The sequence below is a fragment of the Apodemus sylvaticus genome, chromosome 1 (genome assembly GCF_947179515.1).
Source record: "Apodemus sylvaticus chromosome 1, mApoSyl1.1, whole genome shotgun sequence".
In the NCBI taxonomy this organism is placed as follows: domain Eukaryota; kingdom Metazoa; phylum Chordata; class Mammalia; order Rodentia; family Muridae; genus Apodemus; species Apodemus sylvaticus.
Window position 1 is genome coordinate 36,743,442 of NC_067472.1, and position 26,005 is coordinate 36,769,446.

General features: G+C 45.3%; 1 protein-coding gene across 1 annotated transcript in view; it reads right to left on the reverse strand.

Annotated features, from left to right (window-relative positions):
- The window catches only part of Dmrt1 (doublesex and mab-3 related transcription factor 1), a 105,695-nt gene that overhangs the window by 24,552 nt on the left and 55,138 nt on the right, over positions 1–26,005 (reverse strand). The window contains exon 4 of the mRNA XM_052172769.1: positions 22,824–22,968. Coding sequence (XP_052028729.1) covers positions 22,824–22,968 — 145 coding nt within the window. The remainder of the gene's footprint in view (positions 1–22,823; positions 22,969–26,005) is intronic.

A 26,005-nucleotide genomic window follows, 5' to 3' on the forward strand; every position in this document is an offset into this window, starting at 1 on the left:
CAAATTGGACTTTGGTCTACTGTGGGTTCTTTTTCTGGAGTATGTATATGTGTATCATCTTCTCAGTAAAAGTTTTGTCACACAGCAATTACAATGTCCACATTTCTCAATTTGCTTTTCTCTCTTCTTTTTTCATTTTTCAAGACAGGGTTTCTCTGTGTAGAACTGGCTGTCCTGGAACTTTCTCTGTAGACCAGGCTGGTCTGGAAGTCAGAGATCCACCTGCCTCTGCCTTCCAAGTGCTTTAATTAAAAATGTGCATCACCACCAGGTGGTGGTGCACGCCTTTAATCCCAGCACTTGGGAGGCAGAGACAGGCAGATTTCTGAGTTCAAGGCCAGCCTGGTCTACAGACTGAGTTCCAGGACAGCCAGGGCTACACAGAGAAACCCTGTCTTGAAAAAACAACAACAAAAATTGTGCATCACCACTGCCCAGCACTAGGCTGTCTTGAAATCTCTTCTGCTTCCTCAATTTCTCAATGTGGCAAAATGCAGATAAAATTTACTATCTTAATTGTCTTTTTTAAAATATATATATACATACATATGTTATTGGATATTTTCTTTATTTACATTTCAAATGTCATTCCCTTTCCCGCTTCCTCCCTCCTGGAAACCCCTTATCCCATCCCTCCTCCCCTTGCTACTATGAGGGTGTTCCTCCATCCACCCACCTACTCCTGCCTCCCTGCCCATCTCTACACTGGGGCATCTATCATGCCTTCATAGGACCAAAAACCTCTCCTCCCATTGATGCCTGACAAGGCCATCGTCTGCTACATATGCACCTGGAGCCATGAGTCCCTCCATGTCCTCCTTGGTTGGTGGCTTAGTCCCTGGGAGCTCTGGGGATCTGGTTGGTTGATATTGTTATTCTTCCTATGGGGCTGTATTACAGAGCAATAGTGATAAAAAAAAAACTGTGCAGATTGGTATAGAGACAGGCAGGAAGATCAATGGAATAGGACTGAAGACCCAGAAATGAACCCACACACATATGGTCACTTGATATTTGACAGAGGAGCTAAAACCATCCAGTGGAAAAAAGACAGCATTTTCAACAAATGGTGCTGGTTCAACTGGCGGTCAGCATATAGAAGAATGCAAATCGACCCATTCTCATCTCCTTGTACAAAGCTCAAATCCATGTGGATCAAGGACCTCCACATAAAACCAGATACATTGAAACTTATAGAGGAGAAAGTGGGGAAGAGCCTTGAACTAATGGGCACAGGGGAAATTTTCCTGAACAGAACACCGAGAATTCACAAATGGGACCTCATAAAACTACAAAGTTTCTGTAAGGCAAAGAACACAGTCAACAGGACAAAACGGCAACCAACAGATTGGGAAAAGATCTTTATCAACCCTACATCCAATAGAGGGCTAATAACCAATATATACAAAGAATTCAAGAAGTTAGACTCCAGAGAATCAAATAACCCTATTAAAAATCTTCACCTGAAGATTTTCAAATGGCTGAGAAGCACCTAAAGAAATGTTCAACATCCTTAGTCATCAGGGAAATGCAAAGCAAAACAACCCTGAGATTCCACCTCATACCAATCAAAATGGCTAAAATCAAATACTCAGGTGGTGACAGCAGATGCTGGTGAGGATGTGGAGAAAGAGGAACACTCCTCCATTGTTTGTGGGATTGCAAGCTTGTAAAACCACTCTGGAAATCAGTCTGGCGGTTCCTCAGAAAATTGAACATAGTATTACCCGAGGACCCAGCTATATCACTCCTGGACATAACCAAAAAGGATCTCCAACATATAACAAGGACACATGCTCCACTATGTTCATAGCAGCCTTATTTATAATAGCCAGAAGCTGGAAAGAACCCAGGATGTCCTTCAACAGAGGAATGGATACAGAAAATATGGTTCATTTATACAATAGAATACTACTCAGCTATTTGAAACGATGAATTCATGAAATTCTAAGGCAAATGGATGGACCTAGAAAATACCATCCTGAGTGAGGTAACCCAATCACAAAAGACATGGTATGCGTTCACTGATAAGTGGATATTAGCCTCAAAATCTTGGAATACCCAAAGTACAATTCACAGACCACATGAAGCTCAAGAAAAAGGAAGACCAAAGTGTGGGTGCTTTGGACCTTCTTAGAAAGGGGAACAAAATACTCACAGGAGCAAATACAGAGACAAAGTGCAAAGCAGACTGAAGGAAAGGCCACCCAGAGACTGCCCCACCTGGGGATCTATCCCTTATACAGTCACCAAAGGCAGACACTATTGTGGATGCCAAGAAATGCATGCTATCAGGAACCTGATATGGCTGTCTCCTGAGAGGCCCTGTCACAGTCTTACAAATACAGAGGCAGATGCTCACAGTCAACCATTGGACTGAGTGCTGGGTCCCCAATGGAGGAGTTAGAGAAAGGACTGAAGGAGCTGAAGGGCTTTGCAACCCCATTGGAAGAACAACAAAATCTTCACTGTCTTTAAAGGTGTGGTGTTCACTTTTTTTCCCCTATGCCATCACCACCTTCTAACTCCTGGACCTTTTTATCTTTCCATCCTGAAATGACAGTCGTCACCTAGTAAGGAACTCTCCATTCTCTTCTGTTCATGGTCCCCAGTGACCATTTTACTTTCAATGTTTATGGCCTCTAAGGATCATGTCTAACTGGAATCGAGCGGTATTTGTCTCGTGATTAGCTTTTTCACTTAGCAAAGTGCCTTAAGGTTCCTCCAGGCTGGATGGTGTATCCACATGTCCTTCCTTTAAGGACATTTAAAGTCACTATTCATGTGTAACTAATTTTATTTATTTCATTGTTTGTGGACTGACCTTTGGGTCATTTCCTACTTCAACTTTAAAAAAAAAAAAAGCATTTGTTTTGTTTTATGTATACAAATGTTTTGCCCGCATATACCACATACATATACTTTCCAAGGAGGCCAGAAGAGGGCATCAGGTCCCCTGGGATTGAAGTTACAGATACTGAGTCCCTGTATGAATGTTAAGAATTAAACATGGGTCCTCTAGAATATTAAGTGCTCTTAACTGATAGGCCATCTTTCCAGCCTCTTCGGTCTTTGTAAACAATGGTGCTATGCCCATGGGTTTGCAGCTATCTCTTTAACTTGCTTTCAATCCCTTTTAGGTCATGTGCCGGTTGTTGTTTGTTTGTTCTTTTGTTTTGTCAACTTGATACAAGCCTAGACATGTCTGGAAAGAAGTAATCTTAATTGAGAAAATGTCTCCATAAGATTGCCCTGTAGGCAAACCTGAAGGAGTGTGTGTGTGTGTGTGTGTGTGTCTGTCACTGTGAGTGGTGTCACTTGGGCAGATGGGTTCTGAGATGTATAAGAAAGCAGGCTGATGGTTCACTTGGATTGCTGGGTAGGGAGTTTATTTACATTTGACACTGAGTGTCTTCATGTGTCCACCAGCCATTTGTAATGTCTATCGAGGGGAAATACCTATTCAAGTCCTTTGCCCAATTCTGTGTGTTTTGTTTTGGGGTATTAACAGTTAGTTCTGGGTAAAAGTCTGCAAATATTTCTACATATTTCAGGGCTACCATTTGACAGTATCTTTTGAGGGCAAAATTAATTTTTTCATGAAATTAAATCTTATGCCACCATACCTTTGTGTTGGACACAAAAAGTCATTGTAAAATTCTACATCATGAAACTCTAGCCTTACATTTTCTTCTAAGAGTTCTGTAACTGTGCCACACACTTTGGGACCCATCCTGAGTCAACTTCTGTATGGTGTTAGGTGAAGGTCCAAACCTATTTTTATATAATATCAAGTTTTCCCAGAGCCACTTCCTCAATATTCTCCTTTGCAGGTTCCCAGCACTCAACACGATTTATGATTCCATCTGTCTGTCTGTCTGTCTGTGTGTCTATGCACGCAAGGGTGGGAGTTATTTTTGGGGTTCTCTACTGTTTTCCAATTTGATTTCTAAGTCTATCTTTAAGGCAGCATACTGTTCCTTCTTGTAGTTATTAACAGAAGCCTTGAAAAAGTGTCAGTGGAAGACAAAGGTTGTTCACAAAAAGAGAGCGGCCCAAAGGAAAAGAAAGCCACAAGTGACCTTTTATGGAGTATTCACTGTGATCTGGCCATCTCATGCAAGAGCCACCATGTCCAACTCTGTCTTGCCATTAAGGATAAGATCTTTGGTCAGTCAAATCTGTAAAAGGAATGCAGTCATTCCCAGAATTTTCTAACTACACACCAGGCAGCATCCACCCTTCCTCAGACCATGACTGCAGCCAAGCAATCCAAAGAGAAACACTTCCAAAACTGGGTTTCCTTGCACCCAACCTAGTGGCACTCGGAAGTACAGAGTTCTATGGTTAAAGCCCAGTGCACTGGGTAGACACACAGTTACGTAGCGGATTTCAGACAGGCTGACATCTTGACATAGTGTAATTATGACTGTGTCTCTAGCCTTGAAAATTACTTTTGTATAACTTCAGGTTAACAACTTCTGCAGTTCACTGTGTGGAATTCCTTCTCTGGCTAAGCAGCAGCAATATACTGTTAACAGGATTTTAAAAACAAAAGAAAACATTTGCCTCCATTCCCTGGAGACAAGCTTTTGGCTTGATTTAAAAAAAAAACAAAAAAAAAAAACAAAAAAAAAAAAAAACAAGGGCTAACACTCAAAAGCTCACTTGAATGAGTCTGGTTTACTCCAATGGGTCTGGCTGTCGTCTATTATGGACCAGTTAATGCTGTGGCAACTGCTTTCCAAACTGGCCATTGATTCATGAAGATGCGCACTCAGGACTCTCTGCAGCAGAAACCCTCACAGCCTCGGGCAAGTGCTGATAGAAATGTTGTACAAGGAGTGGCGACAGCGGTATGCGGAAGGTTCAATTAGAGCGGTATTTAACCTAATCTATTGCTCATCAGAAAACACTTAGCTCAGAATCAGACTCAAGGCTGACAAGAAGCACGGGCCACTTAACTGTCCCCTCCGGGCGATCACTCTCTCAGGCCTAGAGTGTGGCAAATTAAAACAACTACACATTGACTTTTTGCTTCTGTAAACATTACGGGGTGATTGACGAGTCGGCGGCAGGGTCAGGCTGCAGGCAGCCAGACAGGCTCGAACACCGCGCCACTCATTGCTTATCTGCTCTATTTCCTCTGTGGCATTCCTGTGGGACAGGGAGGAAAGCGGGCTTGGTTACAAGAGCTCACATAGAGAGGCAGCACCCTGCCTTGTGCTTCAGAGGACTCTTCAGAGGGGTTCAAACAAATCACTGTCTGTCACTTTCAAACAGAAAAATATACTTCCAACTGGAAAATCTGAAAACCAGTATTTTACTAGTCTGCTATGTATCCTGATGGGAAGGATTCTTTCCTCTCATTTTCTGTGTCCTTTACCTCAAAACTGTAAGCAGCAGGAGACAAGACAGCTGGGGTAGCTGGCCGGGACCAGCAGACAAAGGAAGAGACAGCTAAGATATTGAGCAGGGGTGCTTGTCTTCCGGTCACATAAAGGGGACCATGTATTGGTCTTGCTCTAACCCAGGCTGCCTTCGTCTTCATGAGAGGCTGTTCCCACAGCCCTACCCTCAAACATGCTGGGGAGGTAGACAGTTTCCTAGATACCGTAAGGCAATATTAACTCAAAGTGGCTCAAATATCTGCTGTAAACAGAAGGGCCAAGACTAGAACACTCTTAAAGAACAGAGAAAGTTCCCTGCGACTGGATTGTGAAACTCTCAGAGGCAGGATCAAAAGCACAGGCAACAGATGAAATGTAAAAACCTTCTTTGCATCAGGACACAAAACAAGCCAGCGGAGCAGCAACCCACGGAACAGGAGAACACACGTCAATCATGTATCAGATAGTGATGAATGCCACTTTCCCAACCTTGGCTTTAATGGCAGCAATGCTTGCCAAGTCCCCAAGGCTAATGTGCTGCCCCAAGGCTACAAAGCAAGTTTTCCACCTCGGGCGAGCACTCATTCTTGGACTGAGATCAACCACATCTTATGTTAGGCACCTTCCATCTATTTAAAGAAGAAAGAAATGTGCATCACAGGTGCGGACGGGGATCAGTCGGAGTTTGTCAGCACCCACTCAAGGCGTCTGTCAGTAACACCTGCTCAGCCCGACGGACTATTTGAATAAGGACTGCTGTGCCCACAAAAGTTAAGACTTTCAAATGGTATTTGTTCAACGTATGGTACTTGTGTTCACGTCTTTGTCTCTGCTTTAAACTCTCGAGTTATTCTTTCTGTCACTATGAAAATTCCAAAGTGCTATTTACTGGGACCCTCTGTGATGACAGAAAAATTCTACCTCCCCTCAATATCGTCTCAAGGAAAGTATGGCTACTGAGCAGCTCAAATGGAGCTAGTGTGAGAAACTGGGGCTTTAATTAAAAGCTCGGAGCCCTGTGCTGCTGGGCAGCTACTGTCCTGGATGTAGCAGGTCAAGGAAGAGAAGCTGAAGGCAGGGGATTCAATAATGGAGTCGTAGCTGAGAGAAAAGTCGGATGAGCAGACAGAGCTCACTGTACTCTGTTTTTGGCTGCCATAACAAACTACCAGAGACTGGACTGCACACTCGCACACGTGCACATGCGCTCACTCACACACACACAATCACATCATGTACACAATCACATCATACACACACACCACACAATCATATCATACACACACACAAATACACTCACACATGTTACACACCCCCCCACAATCACATCATACACACACATATATATATATCATACACATATACATACTACATATATCATACCCACATGCACACCCCACGTTCACCCCACACAATCACAACATGCATACACACACGCACACACACACCCACACGCGCGTGCACACATCACAATCACATCCCACACGCGCGTGCACACATCACAATCACATCATACACACACATACATACACATCATACACCCACCATATATATACATATCACACCCACATGCACATACCACACATACATATCATACCCACCACACATACATATCACACCCACATGCACACACACACACACACACACACACACACATCAAACTTATCTGGCTCACAGTTCTGGAGACTAGATGAAGATCACGGTGCAGACATCTAACAAGGGCCTCTCATGTTTTATGCCATCCTATAGCGGGGACAGAGGAGCAACTGCACCAGACCATCAGAAAATGCAGAAAGGTTCCTTCTTTTGTCTGACACCCACTCCAGAGACAACTAACCCTCTCCCAGGATGAGAGCCCTAATCCATTCTTGACTGGATTAAGAAGTGGCCTAATCTCCTCTTAACTCTGTTCCAGTGGGATGAAGTGGCCACTGGAGTCTTCTAGGAGCATTCCGGCCTCAGCATGCTCCATACCCAGTTGCTACTTGTCTCCTCAGCAGAGAGCTCCCCTCCAGTCAGAACCAATGGTTGCTATACTTCCTACCTGGAGCATTACAGAGAGATGTGAGCACCCCACTCCTGACAGACCTGGTGGAGAGGTGACTGTGGCAGGAGTCTTTGTCATTCCAATGAGGTGACTCTTGGTGGCCTCCCACCCTTAGGTGCAAGCCCCTATTGCCAGTTTGGAACTTAAAGGCCTGGAGGGGAAATGTTCCCAACAACACTGCTGTGCGAGTACTAGCTCTGTGACTCAGCACTCCTGGGCAGAATCCTTTCTAGAAAAGCAATACCAGACAGGAGCTTGTGTGGAAAACCTGCTGCCTAACAGATGGTGTAGGAATCTCAAATATGTGGTCAATCAGATAGAAATATGCCCAGGATAGCCCGAACACTCGACTCAACAGCTGGAGTATGAAATGTTTGGGGGACTGAGCCCTTAGCCTATGGGGTCTGGGCAACTCCTGATAGTTAACTTATGACAGCAATATATTAAATTGTGGTACATCCTACTGGTGTCAGAAGAAAGAAAATGAAGAGATTGCCTGTGTCTGTCTGCTCTGAAACTGCAGACAAGTGTAGTCCATGAACACCAGTCATGAGCTTCATTGTGAAGCCTCCATCCTAGCTCACAACTCCTAGAAGCAACACGCTTTCGCACTGACATTCTGGTGAAGAGACGTCTGAATTCCTCACACACTTGGCAGGAAAATGAGCTACCATTGACCCTGCAGCAGTACACCACAGTAAGCTGTCCAGAGCAGAGGAGCATAATTCCTTTTTTGATTCGGGTGGTTTTTTTTTTTTAAATTCCAAATTATGAAGAATGGGAACTCAAAAATGAGGAGACAACCTAGAAAAATAATGCCCCTTGGACTGAAGGAAGTGTAACTGTTAAAGTTCTGGGTCCTAAGAAACTCCCTTGGCCCTGGGGACCTGGCCACAGGCAGGCAGGGGCCAGACATTGGCTGGGCATGTCAACAGGGGAGGGAGACATGCCCAGGAGGCAGTAAGTTCAGGGAAGCACAGACTTAAGTGTCTACTTCCCAAGAATCTTATCAGAAAGAGAAGACATGCAACCCTCCAACAGGACGGTGAGCTGACTGTTCCCTTCCTCTTCCAAGACTGAAGAGCTAGCCCCCAATGGAACTGGGCCCAGGAAAAGGACTTAGGGTCATGGGAAGCATCTGGTCCCTTAAGAAATCAAACCAGAACTAGCTCTATCTGTCTCTGTCTCTCTGTGTATGTCCCTTTCTCTTTCCGTCTCTGTCTTCTGTCTGTCTGTCTGTCTGTCTGCCTGTCTGTCTCTCTCTCTCTCTCTCTCTCTCTCTCTCTCTCTCTCTCTCTCTCACACACACACACACACACACACACACACACACACACACAGGGATTTTGGAGAGGACTCTGAGAACACAGTGGCACCACCAACCGGAACTTCAAGGTATCTTGGACTTCTGTTTTCCAGAGAGGAAACCGTTCTGGGCCGTAAGTCGTCCATCTGTGGTACTTAGTTATGGCGTCCTGAGCAGACGACAGAAACAATATAACCTGGCTCACCCACGGCCCATGCACACCACATGCCTGTTTCATGCAGCAGACTCTGGTCATTGCACACACCCAGATGTTCAGCAGAAGGGGCTCCTGGGAACTTACCTGATCAGAAAAGTCTGGTTTAATTGTTTTGCTGGGTCCTATAGTAGTTCTCAATCTTGGACTTAATAAAACCCTTTTGTAGACTGGAGCGTTACTTGCTCATAAAAACAGACGAAGCTTCAATAAATGCTACATTACAGATGAATTCTGAAAACATGCTAAATAAGTCAGAGGCATAAGACCAAATATTATCATCTTCCATACTTATAAAATGTCCAGGCCAGGGATTTAGCTTAGGGATAGTTCATTTGCCAAACATACCAAGAAGCCTTCAGTTTCTTCCCCAAAAATGAAAGAAAAGGGGGGAAAAAAGTCCACACCGGGCAAATGATCGTGGACAGGGGCAAGAGGGGGAGGGGGGTGGAGCGCGGTTGCTAATGGCAGTGGGGACTCTTTCTGGAATGGTGGGAATGTTTTGGAGCTAGATAGTGGCAATGGTTGCACAACTTTGCCAATATATTAAAAACCACTGAATTGAATAGCTTAAAGGGGTGAACTTTATGGAATGTGAAATATATCTCAGTAAAGCTCTCATAAACAAACTAATAAATCAAGCCCCAGCCCCCTCGATAGCCACACAGGTAACAGAATGAAAGTGTGCCTAGGGAAGGCAGTACATCGGCACACTTCACAGTGTGACTGGCACCCTGGCTGGCTTCTCTAGATACCGAGGTCATGCAGGCCACAGCCAAGCCTGGGTCAGAGCAGGACCACAGGCTACGCTCAGGCTCACACCCTACAGAGGCAATGCTGCTGTGCGCACCGATGGGTCTTTGAATGCTAGGAGGGTCCTAAGACCACTGCAGCCCTCCCTCTGCCTAGGGCACATGCTAGGGATACAGGCATGCAGTAGGTGCTTACTGAATTTACATTCAGGCACACAGTAGGTGCTCACTGAATTTCTTTTTCCTTTCCTTTATTCTTCCTCCCCCTGTCCCCAGACAGGGTTTCTGCCCCTGGCTATCCTAGAACTTACTATGTAGAGCAGACTGGCCTCTAACAGATATCCACCTGCCTCTGCTTGCCAAGTACTGGGAATAAAGGTGTGTGCCACCACTAACAGACCTGAATTTACTTTTTCTAATCATTGAGGTGAGCCAGCCACTTTTCTGAGGATTACAGAAGAGACACTGAGGAACTGCCACAGCAGGGTGACTCCAAGAGCCACTGTTCTTAGCAGCAGATGCAGGAGCACAGGCTTCCCTTGCAGTTCCTAATGAGACTGGGTGAGGTTTCATTTGCCCCTGCAACCATGTCTAACCCACAAAAGATGAAGGAAGAAACAAGATTCCCTTGACCTTCCTGGTCCAGCCGGTGAATGACCTAAGCAGCAGCAGCAGAAACAATATAGATAAGATGTTTAAGGATGAACTACCATCTGCAAACTTACTAGAGAAACCCCGGAAATGGCTTCTTTCCAATAAGGAAACTGATCCAAGCCGCATCACCTCCTGGCCTATCTTTACAGGGATAAAACCAGTTTCAACCTCAAATGTCATCTTAGTTTGCCTCTCCTGGGGTGGGTCAGACAAGGACGAGTTACAGAAGCCACTAGCAACCAGAGGGAGATTTGCAGGGAGTCCCAAGTCAAGTTTAAATTTTACAGACAACAAATGCTTTGTAGTCTAGTAAAATATTTAGGAAATGATTACAGTTAACATTTTTTTTTCACTGTTTGAAACTGAAACTGGGTGTTCATTTCCCCACTAAATCCATGGGAAGTAGTCCCACCTGCTGGCCCAACAGTCTTGGCAAGAAAAGATATTGCAGTATTTAAGGCCAGCCTCTCCCTCCACAGGAAGCTGAGGGCAGGCTGTGGCCTCTTCGATGCTACCACAGACCAGCATCATATGCGACAGGGTTTTCCTGAGGCTTCTTCAGAAAGAAGGACAGTTAGTCAGTCTTGAGCACAAAGACTTTACAAATAGTCTTTACAACCCCAAAAGGCGGCAGGTACGGCCAGGGGAGCTTGCCTTAAGCTCTTCATTTAAACGGTGGGTAGGGTCAACCCCAACTCCAAGCAGGCTTTACCTAAGCGGGGAAAGACCACACAGAGCTCTAACAGCCTCCTGTGCAAAACAGAGAATTTGAAATATATGTGTTAAGCAGATGATCAGGGGACTTCAGGGACTGCTGTTATCTCTATTATTATTTTTTATGGAGTTCATTTTTAATATTGGCGCCTTTAGGGCGAATGTAAATAAACCTGATCACTCGATAAATTCAGTCTGTATTTTATTTCACAGATTTACGCTAAAACAACATAAATCTCTTATTTGGAAGCAGCATCTCTCAAGATAACAGAGGCAGCACTGGGATTTTGATACCCACTTAAAAAAATAGTAAATAAAGGAGTGACTTCAAAGACTTTTCCAGGTATACATAAGTGCAAAGAATCAACCCATGGAATCTTCTTCTGGTCCTCATACTAAAGGGGACTACAGTGGACAGTAACAATCCCCAGAGAAAATGGATCCTTGTTTCTGTCTGAGAAGATGGTAAACGTGATCCTTCTACACAAGACCAAACTGATTTCTTCAATGAATCGACCCTAGTTCCCCTACAAAGATTCCATCGACACCAAGTTCAATGAACTGATGGTTTGGAAGGTACGTAAAATCCGGTCGCCGTTCTTTATACCTGAAACCCATTTGGAAGCTGACCTCGGCCCATATTGTATATCCTGTGTATATGTGCAGGATGGGAAGTATATGCCTATATATATAAATATAAATACATATAAAGCTAACTTTCAGTGTTTGGAAAACAAAAGCTATCCCCATATAACAGCCAAATTCTAACATAACTCAATTTGGACACCTCATCTGGTGTGCACTGCACTCATTCCCAGTGTAAACCCCACTGCGCCGGGCAATGATATACTGTAATGTCACATCGCAATCTGGATTTACTATAAAGGGCCGCCGACGAGCTCCGGAGCAGTAAACATTGCAGCGAGGTGTATTTCACACCGAGCTGGTTTTTATGAAGAACACTTCACCGCCCAGGCACGGCACCCGGGTGATGGATGGTGAAAGATGCGTGACAGGCTTCCTCATTGTTTGTAAATCTTAACTGTTCCTGTTCACTAACTCTGCAGGCAATTTTCAAAGACAGCAGCCGACAGAAGGACAGCACGGCTTTCCTGAAGGTTATTCAAGTTGTACTTGGCCTGGGCCGTGCCTCTAAAGAGCCGGGCAGGGAGAATAAACTCCTGAGTGACTCCTCGCTGGGCTGGACACACGCAGATTCAGATCAGACCCAAATGGGGTCTTTCTCGGCCAACATCTGGCTGCTCCAACTTGAGCAGCCGGCTACAGACACACTCAAGCGAGGCCAAGGCTGGAGCTTCAGAGCTTTGGAAACACTGGATGGGTGCTGTCCCCTGAGTGAGAAGTTTCCAAGAGAAACTTGAAGATGCAGAAGGCCATCCCATTTGAGCCACCAAAGGCCACTAAGGGGGTTGAAAATGGTATCTTTTGAAAAAATCATATGGGTGGGCCAATGAGATGGCTCAGTGTGAAGACACCTGCTGAGTCCTCTTTTGGGGACCCTCACTGTGAAAAGTATCATACACTGTCCCCATGCACCATGAATTCGCATGTACACACAGGCATTCAAGCAAGTGAAAAATGAATGCAGTAAGAAACTCTTCTCTGGAGAAAACTGAACTACTTTTGCTCATGTTAATTAAAAATAAAAAAATAAGTAGTATTATCATATAGGATATTAATCTGGCTACTTTATAACTTAGAATCAAAGGACATTTAAGAAGTAGCTCATGGTGTTTCCATTTCTAATTATTTATCATTTCTAAGATAGTACTAGGTACCTAATCTTCCAATTCCTGCCCTTATCAAATATGAACTGTATGTACTCAACTCTTGCCTGTTAAATAAGAAGGAACTCCAAACCGAACCACAAAACTAAGTGGCTTTACGATGAGTGTCAAGAGAACACCCTCACCTGACCTGGTGACAGGTTCCAGGCTGTTACTAAAAATTTGTGCTGGGAGGTGACAGAGGGGAACCTCTAGACGGGACACCTCTGACAGAGGCCTGTGCTATGGGACTGTGTTTTGACATTCTACCACAACAGCAACAGAAATACTACTGTAGCCATGTCTAAGTTCTCTCCCAACACAGCCACCAGCTCTCCAAACATATGTCAAACACAGACATGTCAGACCATCTGGCCAGGAAGGCGTCGCTGTCTTACAGACACTGCAGAAGTGACACGTGTTTGTAAGGGAAACCCAAGAGCAAGAAGAGACGGGAAGGAACAACAGGGCACGGCCAGGGAACGTGTTTCCACGGTGAGAGTGGACGCTGCTCCTTGCTTTTAAACACTAGGGACAAGACTTGGAAGAAGTCACAGAATCCTGCCAGCTCCCCTCTGGGAAGTAGGAATATTGGTAAAGCCTCATCTGAATCCCCTATGGGGCTATATTCTTAATCAAAAGCCAGGCTCATGGAAAGAATTAAGTGCGGAAAGTTAAGTTTTCCAAAGGCAGGATTCTACGTAATAGAGTCCAGGGTGTGTGCAGCCTAGCGGCCATATTCCATGCCTACGCGCACCTAAACATTTCACTGAGCACCTTAAATTGGGGAGAGGAGAGTTCAAATCATCTAAGATGGGCTTCTTATTTGTTCAGGAGAACAAGAAGAACCCTGGAAGGCCACCCCCACCCCCTTCATGAGAAAACAGCCTGGTAATTCCCCGCTCAGTGTGGAGACGACTGACCCCACGCCTTACAGGATGGAGTCTGACCTCCCCAGGGAGGTCCCTGAGAAGCACCGGCCATTACCGGGTGACAGCAGGTGGTGGTTTTGTTAAACATCGCCATTTTACACAGAGGCTATGCTAGGGGGTGAACAGCTCTCAATCTTGTCCGGACTGCCTTTGCATGGTCTGCATTTCATGGAGAAAGAAAAAGGGCCGGAATAAAAACAGCTCTCCTAGTCATCCAGAGCACACCAACAAGTCTATACTGTTCTTTATATTCTCCGGGAGTTGCAGATCCCCCATAGCCTCTTCCCCTTGGACGAGTTTTTACTCACTGAGAAATGCCAATGTACTTGATTCCCAAATTAAAAATGTCTACCATCTTTAAGTGCTTAAAATGTGGATGCTATCCTCCTCATCCATTGGGTCACGATATCTAATTTTGAAACCCCCAGTACATCATATACATAGACTGCATCTACTCCTCAGTTCCATCGGGAGCTCTGCTCGGCTAACTAAGCCCTCCTTTACAAAAGCGATTCTTTGATTTGCACAGCCCGCTGCTCAGCGTCTGCAGATACAGACAGCGTGCTGGTCTTAGACAACGGGAATGTGACGGGTAGTCAGGGTGGGCAGTACTGCCCCATGCTTTACAGAGTCTATGGGATCCCTATGGGAAGACAGGTACGCGGCTGTTACTGACTCCCGCTTCCCAGCTGAGGGAACCAGAGCTCCAAGGTACCATATGAGCTTTGCGCTGCTGGGCCAGAGCTGAGGACCCAAACTAGCCCTCCCCACTCACTCCAGTCTCTTCTGGGACCAGTGGTACCACCGAATGCTCCTGTCACCTCTCTTCAAAGCAAGAGTTGACCATAAAAGAGCACTTGAGGAAGGAAGGTTCTCAGCCCCTCCGTCTGTTCTTTGAAATGTGGCAAACATGCCGGGCAGTGGTGGTGCATACCTTTAATCTCAGCACTTGGGAGACAGAGGCAGGAGGATTTCTGAGTTCGAGGCCAGCTTGGTCTACAGAGTGAGTTCCAGGACAGCCAGGGCTATACAGAGAAACCCTGTCTGGGAAAAAAAAAAAGTGAAATGTGACAAACAAGCCACTTCTGACAGAGCCAAGTTTAAATTAAGGCTGATTGACATCTTCTAAACACTGCATGAAACAGCCTGCCTGCCTCCCTCCCTCCCTCTTATCCCCCCCTTTTCCTTCCTTCCTCCCTCCTTCCCTCTCTCCTCATCTCTCCCCCCTCCCTTCCTTTCTATTTTGGTTTTCTGAGACAGGGTTTCCGTAGACCAGGCTGGCCTCAAACTCAGAAGTCTGCCTGCCTCTGCCTTCTGAGTGCTGGGATTAAAACTGTGCACCACTTTCTCAAGTCAAGAAGAGACAAGAGCCAGGGTTTTCTCCTACAGACCAGGTCACACAGCTCAGGGCAGAGAGCACAGGGCGAAAGCAGCCCTGAGAGTCCCGGGCCCACTTTCTGTAGGACTCAGACAGACTGGCATCGTTTCCAGAACAGTTTCCTCCACAACAAGCAAGAACTGCCAGCAACACCAGCACTCTCAGCAGGGAGCTGGGTGTGGTGCCCCTTGCCACCTTTTACGGTGTGTACACTTCTTGAGCTTCTTGACCCTGGACCTCCTCAGGACCTCACAGCTTCCCATGCGTGTTCTCAGAGCGCGCGCGCACGCGCACATACACACACACTCACACACACACACGCACACACACCATCTATAGCAGAACTGAGCTTGTTCACACTGGATACTGCCAAAACCTCCCAACATCCACAGCAGGAGGAGGAGGCCTGACCCTGGGAATGGACTGCTATTGCAGGCTGCACAGTGGCTGATCCACAGGCCCATTTTAACTAAGTGGACGATTTTGCCATTCCACAGCCATTTACCACAGAAGGTCAGCCACCTCGCATACGCATACGAGGCACACATGGCAAAGAGATCCGAGGATGGAGGCATGACCTCTGCACTCCTTCCTGCTGCCTGCCTTCCGGAGTTGCTGCCCGGAGACCAAGTAGGACTCCACCACAGAACACTAAGCTCATCACAGGTGACGGCACTGCCATTCTGCCTGCAGTCTGGCAGTGTGGAGGAAAAGACACCCAGCATCAGTGAGTACACAGGAACCCAGGACACCACATCTCCTGTCTGCACTGACATCATCATAGAAGCAGAGCAAAATTATCTAAGTGAGTTTGTCTTTCCCCTGTTGATCTAAGCCTCACTGCTGGGGCTAATCCGCCATCTAAGGACTTTCACTTAAGAAAGCAACAGGTAGAAAAAAATGCCTCTTCAGGGGCACTACCTGTATGCAAGAGAGCGCAGTAAAGAAACTGCTGGCAGGACCGCTCCGTGATGTGGCTGTGGTTTGTATTGTAGACATAAGAGCAGAGAGACAGAGAAGCAGGCTAGATGTGGCAGGGAAACAAAAGAAAGAGAAGGATGGAGACAGCAGGAGATAGAACAGAGGGTAGCAGGAGAGTAAGTGGGAGAAGGCGGGAGAGCGAGGGAAGAGGAGAGGAGGGGGAAGAGAGGGAAGAGCTGGGTTATAGGGAGAATAGGTAGCTGGGGGAGGGAAGTCTGTGAGCTGCAGGGAGTTTAGGGAAAGGGAGGGGTGAGAAGGGCCAGGGTGCCAGCCTGACTTTGAAATGGGTAAGTGGATAGGTACTTTGTGAGCCTGGTGGCCTGTGGGCTCTGATATGCTGACAGAAGCCACAGGTAGCCATGTGTCCCTTCAGCCAGGCTAGGGAAATGACTCCTTTTGGCAGACAAGAAACTCATTTCTCAAGCCTCTGAGAAATGTTGAGGGTTTTTATTTATTGTTTTGTTTGTTTGGTTTTTAATCTAATGGTCAGAAATGCTCCTATAGTCCAGGTTGAGCTCATTTCTGGATATACAGACCTTGAAGACTACCTGAAACTCACCACTTCCCACCACTATATAGCCACAAGTAACCCAGAGAAACAGAGGCATTGCTGTGGCGCCTCCGTGTCATCCCTTCCTAAGTGGCTACCATGTCTTGAATGCCCCACACATGGCAGCTTCCCAACACCCTCCATGCGTTGCTGTGACCTGGCCACGCTCTCTGCCCACTAGCCTTCCACACGGGCAAATCAGAGATTTGCACACAACACGTAGGGAAGAACCTACACTTTATTTACCTGAAGTTTCTAATCTTCTTTGACTAGATACTTTTATAGTGCAATAAAGATGAATTATGAGAACCATAATTGAGAAAATTGGAAAACAAGTTAGTGTTGGTTAGGATGCGGGGGAAATGGGAGCCTTCATATACTGGTGGGAATGTAAGACAGGGTAGTTGCTGTGAGACCAGGTTAATGTGCCCCCACAAAGTTAAATAGAAAACTCCCACAGGACCTAGGAATTCCACTCTGGATGGTTAGGATGGCCCTACACTAAGAGGCCTGGTCTCCAGAGTGGCACTGTGATGTGGCAGAACCTGAAGGGAGTCGCAGAGCCTCACACCACAGCTCTGTAAGGAGACAAGAAGATGGCATGTTCAGTGCCTGACTGGACTACTCGCTGGGTTCGAAGCCTCTCTTAGTTAGGGTTTCACTGCTGCGAGGAGACACCATGACCAAAGCAACTCTTACAAGGGTCAACATCTAATTGAGGCTGGCTTACAGGTTCAGAGGTTCAGTCCATTACATCAAGGAGGAAGCATGGTAGCATACAGACAGGCATGGCGCTGGAGGAGCTGAGAGTTCTACGTCTTGTTCCGAAGGCGAAGAGGAGAAGACTGGCTCCCACATGGTTAGGAGGCGGGTCTCCAAGCCCACCACTACAGTGACACACTTCCTCCGACGAGGCCACACCTACTCCAACAAGGCCACATCTCTCAATAGTGCCACTCTCCGGACCAAGCATATTCAAAGGACACAAGGCCAGCCTGTGCTACCTGTCAAAACCTCTTAGCAAAACAGACGAAAGAGGGGTGCGGTACCTCTCAGTGGTATACTTCTTGACTAGGATGTGCCAGACCTTCCTTAGGTTCAGTTTCCAGTGGGAAGTGCTTGGGTCATTAAAACACACCCTTGAAGAAGGCAGTGGTGGGACCCTAGCCTAGCCTCTTCCTATCCATCTGTCACCTGGATGATGAGCACAGCAGTTTTACCCCACTGTATTTTTGCCCTGTGGCCCCACCCCCCAGAACCCCAAAGCAATGGGCCACTAAGTCATAGACAGGGGTCTCCAAAACTGTGAGTCAAAATAAACTTCCGCTCTTTGAAGGCATTCTGTTACAAGCTGACTAGTTGATACTTCTAGGTATGTGTCTACTAAGAACTACGAACAGGTAACCAAGCAGGCTTTGTATAAGTATTTTGCCAGCACTATCAATTCATAAGATTCAAAGGATGGCAGTAATCTAAACGTCCATCAGATGATGAATGAACAAAATACAGTATATGTTCAAACCGCAGAGTATTATTCAGCCATAAAAAAATGAATGAAGTCCTGATTCATGCTGACGTGTGAACAAACCATGCAAAGAAGCGGTTAAGAGAAAGAACCAGACACAAAACACATGTGTCGCCTACTCCATTAGCATGGTGGTCTCTGGAGGCAGAAAGCAGGTGAGTGGTTACCAGGGGCTCAGGAAAGGAAGACTGTGCATAACCACTTCATAGATACAAGATTCCTCTTCAGTAAGTGTGACTTAGAACCTCGTGACAGTTCTGCTACATACACAACGCCTCCACTGTACAGTTTCAGATGCCTCATGATTATATGAAATGCAAATGAGTTACTCCAACAATGAAAGACAAACATGACAAGCCCCAGTCTTGACATCAAGCTCACTAGACATCTAGTTGTTCAGTCGAGTAGCTATAGACTCCCCTTATTCTCTATTCCTTTATTTATCCCTCCTCTTGAGCCAGGAGGCAAAGCATCTGTGGAACCCACCCAAGCTGCCACTCTGGAGGCCACTGGCCTGGGTTCCTGCTGTGATGGTTAATCTTAGCTGGATCTGGAACCAGCTAAAAGACACACCACTAGATGGTGGGTCTGTAAGAGTATTTCCCAGAATTGCTGGCCTCTGAGGAGGGTCGATCCTCCCCAGAGATAAGGAACTCTGAGAGAAAAGCTGCTGCTTTTTGCCTATCCGCCTTCACCTCTTGCTGGCGAGTGCATCTAATAGCACAGCATCTATCCTGTAGAAACTGCAACTACTACCGCTGACCATTGCTAATGCTGAACCGCATTCCCTTTGGGTTTCTGACATGGACTGAAGACAGTGGCTCTCCTCCAGGGTTTCAGCACCAGACCAGAACTGCTGAGTCATCCAGCCTCCTAGACTAAGCAGGGATTGGATCCCCACCTCTACAAACATGTCGACAATCATCATAGGATGACCCAGACCACAAGTCAATCTAAATCCCTTTTAATATATATTCATTCTGTCTGTTCTCTTTCTCTTGAGAACATTAACAGCACACTCACCTACCATGGAAGCAATGGTGTCTCCCAAACATACCCTTTGTCAACAAACTGCATCTATCTCGCCAGCGAAGTTATCTTCCTCCTTAACAATCAGGAAGGCGCCCTGATCTCCTCCTTGCTGTGATGCTGTACTGAATCCTTCCCGCATGGCATAACTCACTCAGTGCTGTCTGTGCTCAGTGCCTGAGCCATCCCTCCCACATCCTCCTAAGTGAGGCCAGGCTTTGGCCACAGCTCCCCAGGAGATGGCTCAGTAGGTGGAGGCTCCTTACCTGACACTGGCTGCTGGGCTGAGCTCAATCCCTAGAAGCCAGGAACAAGCCAAAGACCCAACTCCACAAAGCCCCTGACCTTCACACCCACTCTGTAGCCTTCTCCCTACTCCATGCACCAAACACATTATAAATAAAAAATAAATTAAAACAGGAATTCTTTCTCTAGAGTCATATTATTTAGAGAATTAATATCTCCTTCTATTTTGTACAAGGTAAGCCCAAATGTGGTATAAATAAAAAATAAATAAAAACAGAAATTCTTTCTCTAGAGTCACGCTATTTAGAGAATTAATTTCTCCTTTTATTTCATACAAGGTAAACCTAAATTTGGTTCTCAACCAACAGGTTGCGACCCTTTGGGGGGTCATCTAAGACAACTGGAAAATACAGGTATTTACATTATGATTCATAACAGTAGCAAAATTACAGTTATGAAGTAGCAACAAAAATAATGTTATGGTTGGGGGGGTCACCATGACATAAGGAACTGTATAAGGGTCTCAGCATTAGGAAGGTTGAGAACCACTGATTTAAATCAATCTCTTGTGTGACAGTCATGACTGCCCTGATGCAGGGCCTTCTGGCTTCTACTGTTTCCTTCTAGAGTTCCTAAACCAAAGGATGATGCTTAAGTATAAGTAACTTAACAAACAAACAAACAAACAAACAAACAAACAAAAACACACGGACTCAGAGATGCAGCCCAGAAAGACTTGCCCATCCACGTAGCATAACTGTTGGGGAGAAGGTTAAAGCTGACGCTGAGGAATTGTATATTTTAAAGTGCTTCAGTTCATTAAACAGTCATTTTTTATGTCAGCCATATCAGAGTTATCTGCATTGCTACTGCAGAAGCCTAGGTCTACTATTAAAAATAAAATGTTTTACTGTGCTATTTTTTATCCCTCCCTAAAAGATAAATGCACTTTCATTTTTAAAGTAAGACTCTTTGGGAAATAACTATTTCCTGAACAGAAATTCACTTCAGTGTTCTGGGCACCGAGGCATCTCCCCAAAGCCCTTGCTCAGCGCCAGCAAGGCTCCCTGGAGTTTGATCCCCAACAGCAGGAAAAATAATGTGCCTTGTATTTCACACTGTCCCTCAAGAAATTAACATGGGGGGGGGCTAGAGAGAAAGCTCATCACTTAAGGGCACTTCCAGAGGATCCAGGTTTGACTTCCAGAATCTACACGCAGCTCAAAAGCATCCGTGACTCCAGTTCTGAGGGCTCCAAAGCCCCCTTCTTGCCTCTTCAAGCATCAGGTACACAGATGGTGCGTAGACATACATGCAGGCAAAATGTACACAAGACTTTGTCTTAATTAAAAAAATAGAAGAAAGTAACATTCTTAGGAACAGAAGTCTTTTGTTATCACAAGTATTCAGATACTTGGAAAACTGTGTTAAGAATAAAACAACTTAAAATGTCACGTCTGATACTGGGGTTTCTGTCAGGTGGTTTGTGGCTCCTGGCGAGCATGTCACCAGCCCAGATGAGAAAAATGTATTAATAAAACATGTGTGTGTTTATATAGTGAATTAAATATGGGTTTTTAAGGTAATAGTAATAGTATGATTCCTTGTAAGTTTTTCTTTGAAAAAAAATATTTATTTATTGGCTATATGTAAATACACTGTCTCCTCAGACACACCAGAAGAGGGCATCAGATCCCATTACAGATGGCTGTGAGCCACCATGTGGTTGCTGGGGATTGAACTCAGAACCTCTGGAAGAGCAGTCATTGCTCTTAGCTGCTGAACCACCTCTCCAGTTATCCATTTGTTATTTTCCCTGCCTCCCTCCCTCTCCTGTAAGGGAAGAGTTCCCCCTCCTTTTCCTCTGTACACATACATAAATGCATCAGTAACAACTGTTGAGAAAGAAACCATGAATTTAAAGAAGAAGGGTAAAACCAGTATGCAGGAGGGCTTGGAGAGAAGGGATTAGAAGGAAGAAATGTAATTAAAACACAATCTCAAAACTAAACAAGCAAAAAGACACCTTAAACCAGGCAGTGGTGGCGTGCACCTTTAATCCCAGCACCTGGGAGGCAGAAGCAAGTGGATTTCTGAGTTTGAGGCTAACCTGGTCTACAGAGTGAGTTCCAGGACAGCCTGAGCTACACAGTGAAACACTGTAACACTGTCTTTAAAAAAAAAAAAAAACACAAAAACACTTTAAAAGAAAGGAATGAATCTATAAAAAAGAATAAAACAAAGTAAAACCAATTCATAGTTGAATTCTTTACAGGATGTTCATGTGTTTCCTATACAGAATATATAGTCCAGGGTGCTATATATGCTACCTGAGGAGAAAAGCAATCTAGTTCATCCAACTACAGACCTTATATGGGTCTATAGGGAACTACATAAAGTTCCCTATAGCTATAGGGAACTACATTGATAGCCTGCCTAGTAAGAGTCCCAATTAGTGCATTAGTGGCACAGGTATTAAGGGAGTAACCAGTCAACTTCCGATTGGACTTAGACCCAGACCACAAACTAGCACCATCCTTAACACTGTCATCAAGGTCAAGAACCTATGGCCGGATATGCCCTAGAGGACAGCCTACAACTCTTATCCTATTCAATGAAAGCAGCACTAAAACAACTCCTAATGACTCACTGCTGTGCTACAAATGTCTTAACCCGTCAGATAAGCTCTTTGCAGCAGATGGTAGTTACTGCAGAGACCCACAACAGGTCACCACAAAAAGAGATTTTTAGAGTGCGCAATGTGACATTTATGTCACATCCCTTCTCCTCAAGGATCAGGGGCTCTATGTGAAAGAATTTACGAGCCAGAGGTGGAGGGATGACCTGAGAGAAACATCGCTTTCCAGATGTAGCAGGGTAATTCCACATAGGCCTACACAGCAATTCTGACAGCATGCACAAGACCTGTGCAAGCTCGAGCCAGCAAGATAGCAGCATGGAAGAAGACAGGCGGGCGCAAAGCTAAGAAGCTATTGGCATTTGATTGTTGCATGGAGAAGAGATGTAAGCTTTCATTAAAGATGTGATGCCAAGTTTATTAACCACATGCCACCGCAGGTCATAACATAAACTGTACTACTCTACAGGACGAGGGGGGGTGGGGGGGTAGAGGGAGGAAGAGGCTGGGTAGATATGAAGGTGGGATATCTGGAAGGAGTTGTATGCCAGTCTCAAAGAATTAAAAACAAACAAATAAACAAAAACAATCCCCCAAAGCTCCTGTGAGCCGAGCCCACAGAGAGCGACTGATCCCCGCTGGGTAACCTCAAACTCCCAGATGCCCACCACAGAGCTTACCGCTTGCTTTGGCTTCCGAGTAGGAGGGGCCCTCCTCAAAGGTAAAGATCTGGGACATGCTCTGGCCCAGGTACGAGGGAGGCCCGTAGTATGAGTGCATCCGGTACTGGGAGCTCACTGGGTGGCGGCTCTCTGAGGTCTTCATCTGTTTAAGGAAAATTAAAAGACACCTTTGTTATAGTTGGAATGTGAAACGTCCCCCAGAGGATCATGTGTCCAAGGCCTGGACCCCATGGTACTAACTTGGGAAATGTTAGGCATGTTAGGAGATAGACCCTAACTGGAGGAAGCAGGCTGCTGGTGGAGGGGCAGACTTTAGAGAATACTTTGTCTCTGACCCTCCCAGTGTCTGTCTGTCTGCCTGTCTGTCTGTCTTTTCTTCCTGTGCACCACAAGGTGCTTTGCTCTGTCACAAACTCCATACCTCTATTTCAGCACACCTTATATATTGAGGTAGAGTCTCTCACTTAAGCCTAGAGTCCACCAGTTCAGCTACTCCAAGCCGCCAGTTTGTTCTATGAATCTCTACCTCCTGAGGAGGCAGGCGGGGTCTCGGGCCCACATGTATTTATGTAGATGCTGTGCATTTGAACTCTGATGGTCATGTTGGCAAGGCCAACACTTTACCCACTGAGCCACATCTTCGGCCTGCCTAAGACTGTTTCCCTGGCTCTGTAGGTGCTTCAGCAGTGAAGAACTCCAACACCCTTCAAACTAAAGCTGCAGACTTCACAGCAGTCACTCACTCGGTCTGAAAAGCGAGCTGTGGAGTGACTGAGCGGCCAACTTCAAGCACAGATGCCCATGTAAAAATAAATGGGCCCCACTGCTCTGAGTTCTGAGTTAGTCACATCTCCCTCAGGTCTGATGATATCTACAAGTCGGCTCACCAAACAAAGCAATTTTCAATATCCCCTGTGTGCAAAGTAATGGGACTTGAGCCCACATCTCTGCAAAATGCCACATTTTGCTTTTACTGTAGAAGTATATACAAAGATTAAAATAGTTAATGAATATTCACTATGACTTCACAGCAAGAGTCAACAAGCATTTTACTATAGATAGTCCAGTAATAAATAATTCAGGGTTTTCTGGAGCATCTTTAGGCAACAGCAAATGAATAGGCATGACTGTGTCCCAATAAAACTTTATTTATAAATGTGTGGATTAGCCCCCAATCTTGACCCTCACTGAAACAAAGGAAGTAGCTGATGCCTTGGACCCACCCCTAGAAAATCTGGTTCATTGGTCGGGGATATAGCCCAAACCCTGGGTCTTTCCAAAGCACCCTAGGTAATTCTAACATGTCACCAAGACTCACACAACAGTGTAAAATTACCAATATATATCCATATACCAGAGAAAAACAAGATCCCATGTAGTAAAAAAAAAATTTGAAAAGGTCACGTCTGACAAGTAGATTGGTCAATTGCTCCCATCCCAGGATGTGCACTACTCCAAAAGCTATGCAGACAATGGCATTCTCTCAAACTGCTCACTGAAAAATGAGCGCTGTTTTAAAACATACCTGTGTTTATCATCCCTTATTTAATTCTTTCTCTTTCCGGAATGCATCAAAAACTGTGACTACTTCAAACTTGGAATTGAGTTATTTGTATTCATCTACTGTTTCCCAATACATCCCTGAGACCACAACTTCCAGAAAACTTCCAGCCAAAGGAAAGAAAAGAATACAAAAGGGCCAACTCCATTTGAGGTTATTAAACTGTGAATTTACTGAGGTCATGAGCCATGTCAGCGACATCAACTCAAAGAATAATGCATAAGGGCTGAGGAGATGGCTCAGCCATTAGAGGCTAAACTCCCCCCAAAATATAAGACTACCACAAATAACTACCTATTCACAAACCTGCAGGGAATAAGGGTTTGTGTTTCTAAGAATACAGAGCCCTCTAAAACACAACGCTTAAACTGAGTTGATGTTCACCTGAGAAGGCCTGGGAAGAACTCCAAATCACTTCCTGCTCACTTCTAACTTTAGATAGACAGACAGATGATTGGTGCGTAACACAATCCTGCTAGTCTGGGCTTAGACAAGATGGGTGGATAATGGAAGCTTTGAAATTTATTTGATCTTAAATTAGTAGTTTTCAATTGGGGGCAACCTCGTCCCTAGTGAGGAGATTTGATATCTGGAAACATGTTCAGCTGTCACCTCTGGGAGCAAAGAGAATTGTTACTGGCATTTTGAGACAGCCCCACAAGGCCCATGGCAGTGCCCCTGACAAGAAAGTAATACACCTCCACACGGCAACTGTGCCAAGGTTGGGAAATCTGTTCCAAACTAATCTAATACCCTAAAGGCCCTTCCCTTACCTTTGGGTGAAAGGCCGCCACAGTGGCAAATGGGGGAATTGTTCAGTTATGTTAATGGGTGATATTACTTGCACACACACACACACACACACACACACACACACACACACGCATGCACGCACGCACAAACACAGTTATACAATGCTAACTTGTTTCTTTGAGATTTTGCTTTATTTTTGTTCCTTTATGTTATACAAATAAACCAAGCAAAACCTATCTGCTACCATCATTAGCATGTGGTGGCTGGCAAGCATGTTTTATAATCTTATTATCCACCCCAGTCTCTGAACTGGAGTGTGACCCACAGACAGGAACCGGGCAGGCAGCAAACACACACGCTGTTAGCATTAACTCCAGATGAGACCTCGAAGCGTGGGGGTTTTTGTTTTACTGCTGGAAAAAAAAAAGCACAGCAATAAATCTGAAAATCCTTCCACACACCTAAACCATCCTGTCTATGGTAACAGTGATATCTCGGCAAAGCTCAAGAGTGTTTGGCCTTATCATTTCCTCTTTAAAAATTCTTGGATCTTACTTGCCAACTGTTGGGTAACACTTCAGACAGAAGCATTCGATCTTATGGACAGCTGAACTCTCCTTCCAGGGGAAGGGCTCAGAAGGAGAGCTCTGGCTGCTAGTAAGCTAGTCTAGTCCGCAGCATAGAGCTGGAGCTTTGGATTAAAGAGAGCAGTGGCCCCAAGAGTCCTCCAAAGGACAACAGAGCTCCCCACAGGGATCAGTGGACCCTGAGACTCAGTTGGATTACCAGATTTCAAATCCCCAAATCACCATTGGGGGCGAACCTTTAGTTTTCTCATGGGAAACACATTTACAATGAAGGCAGA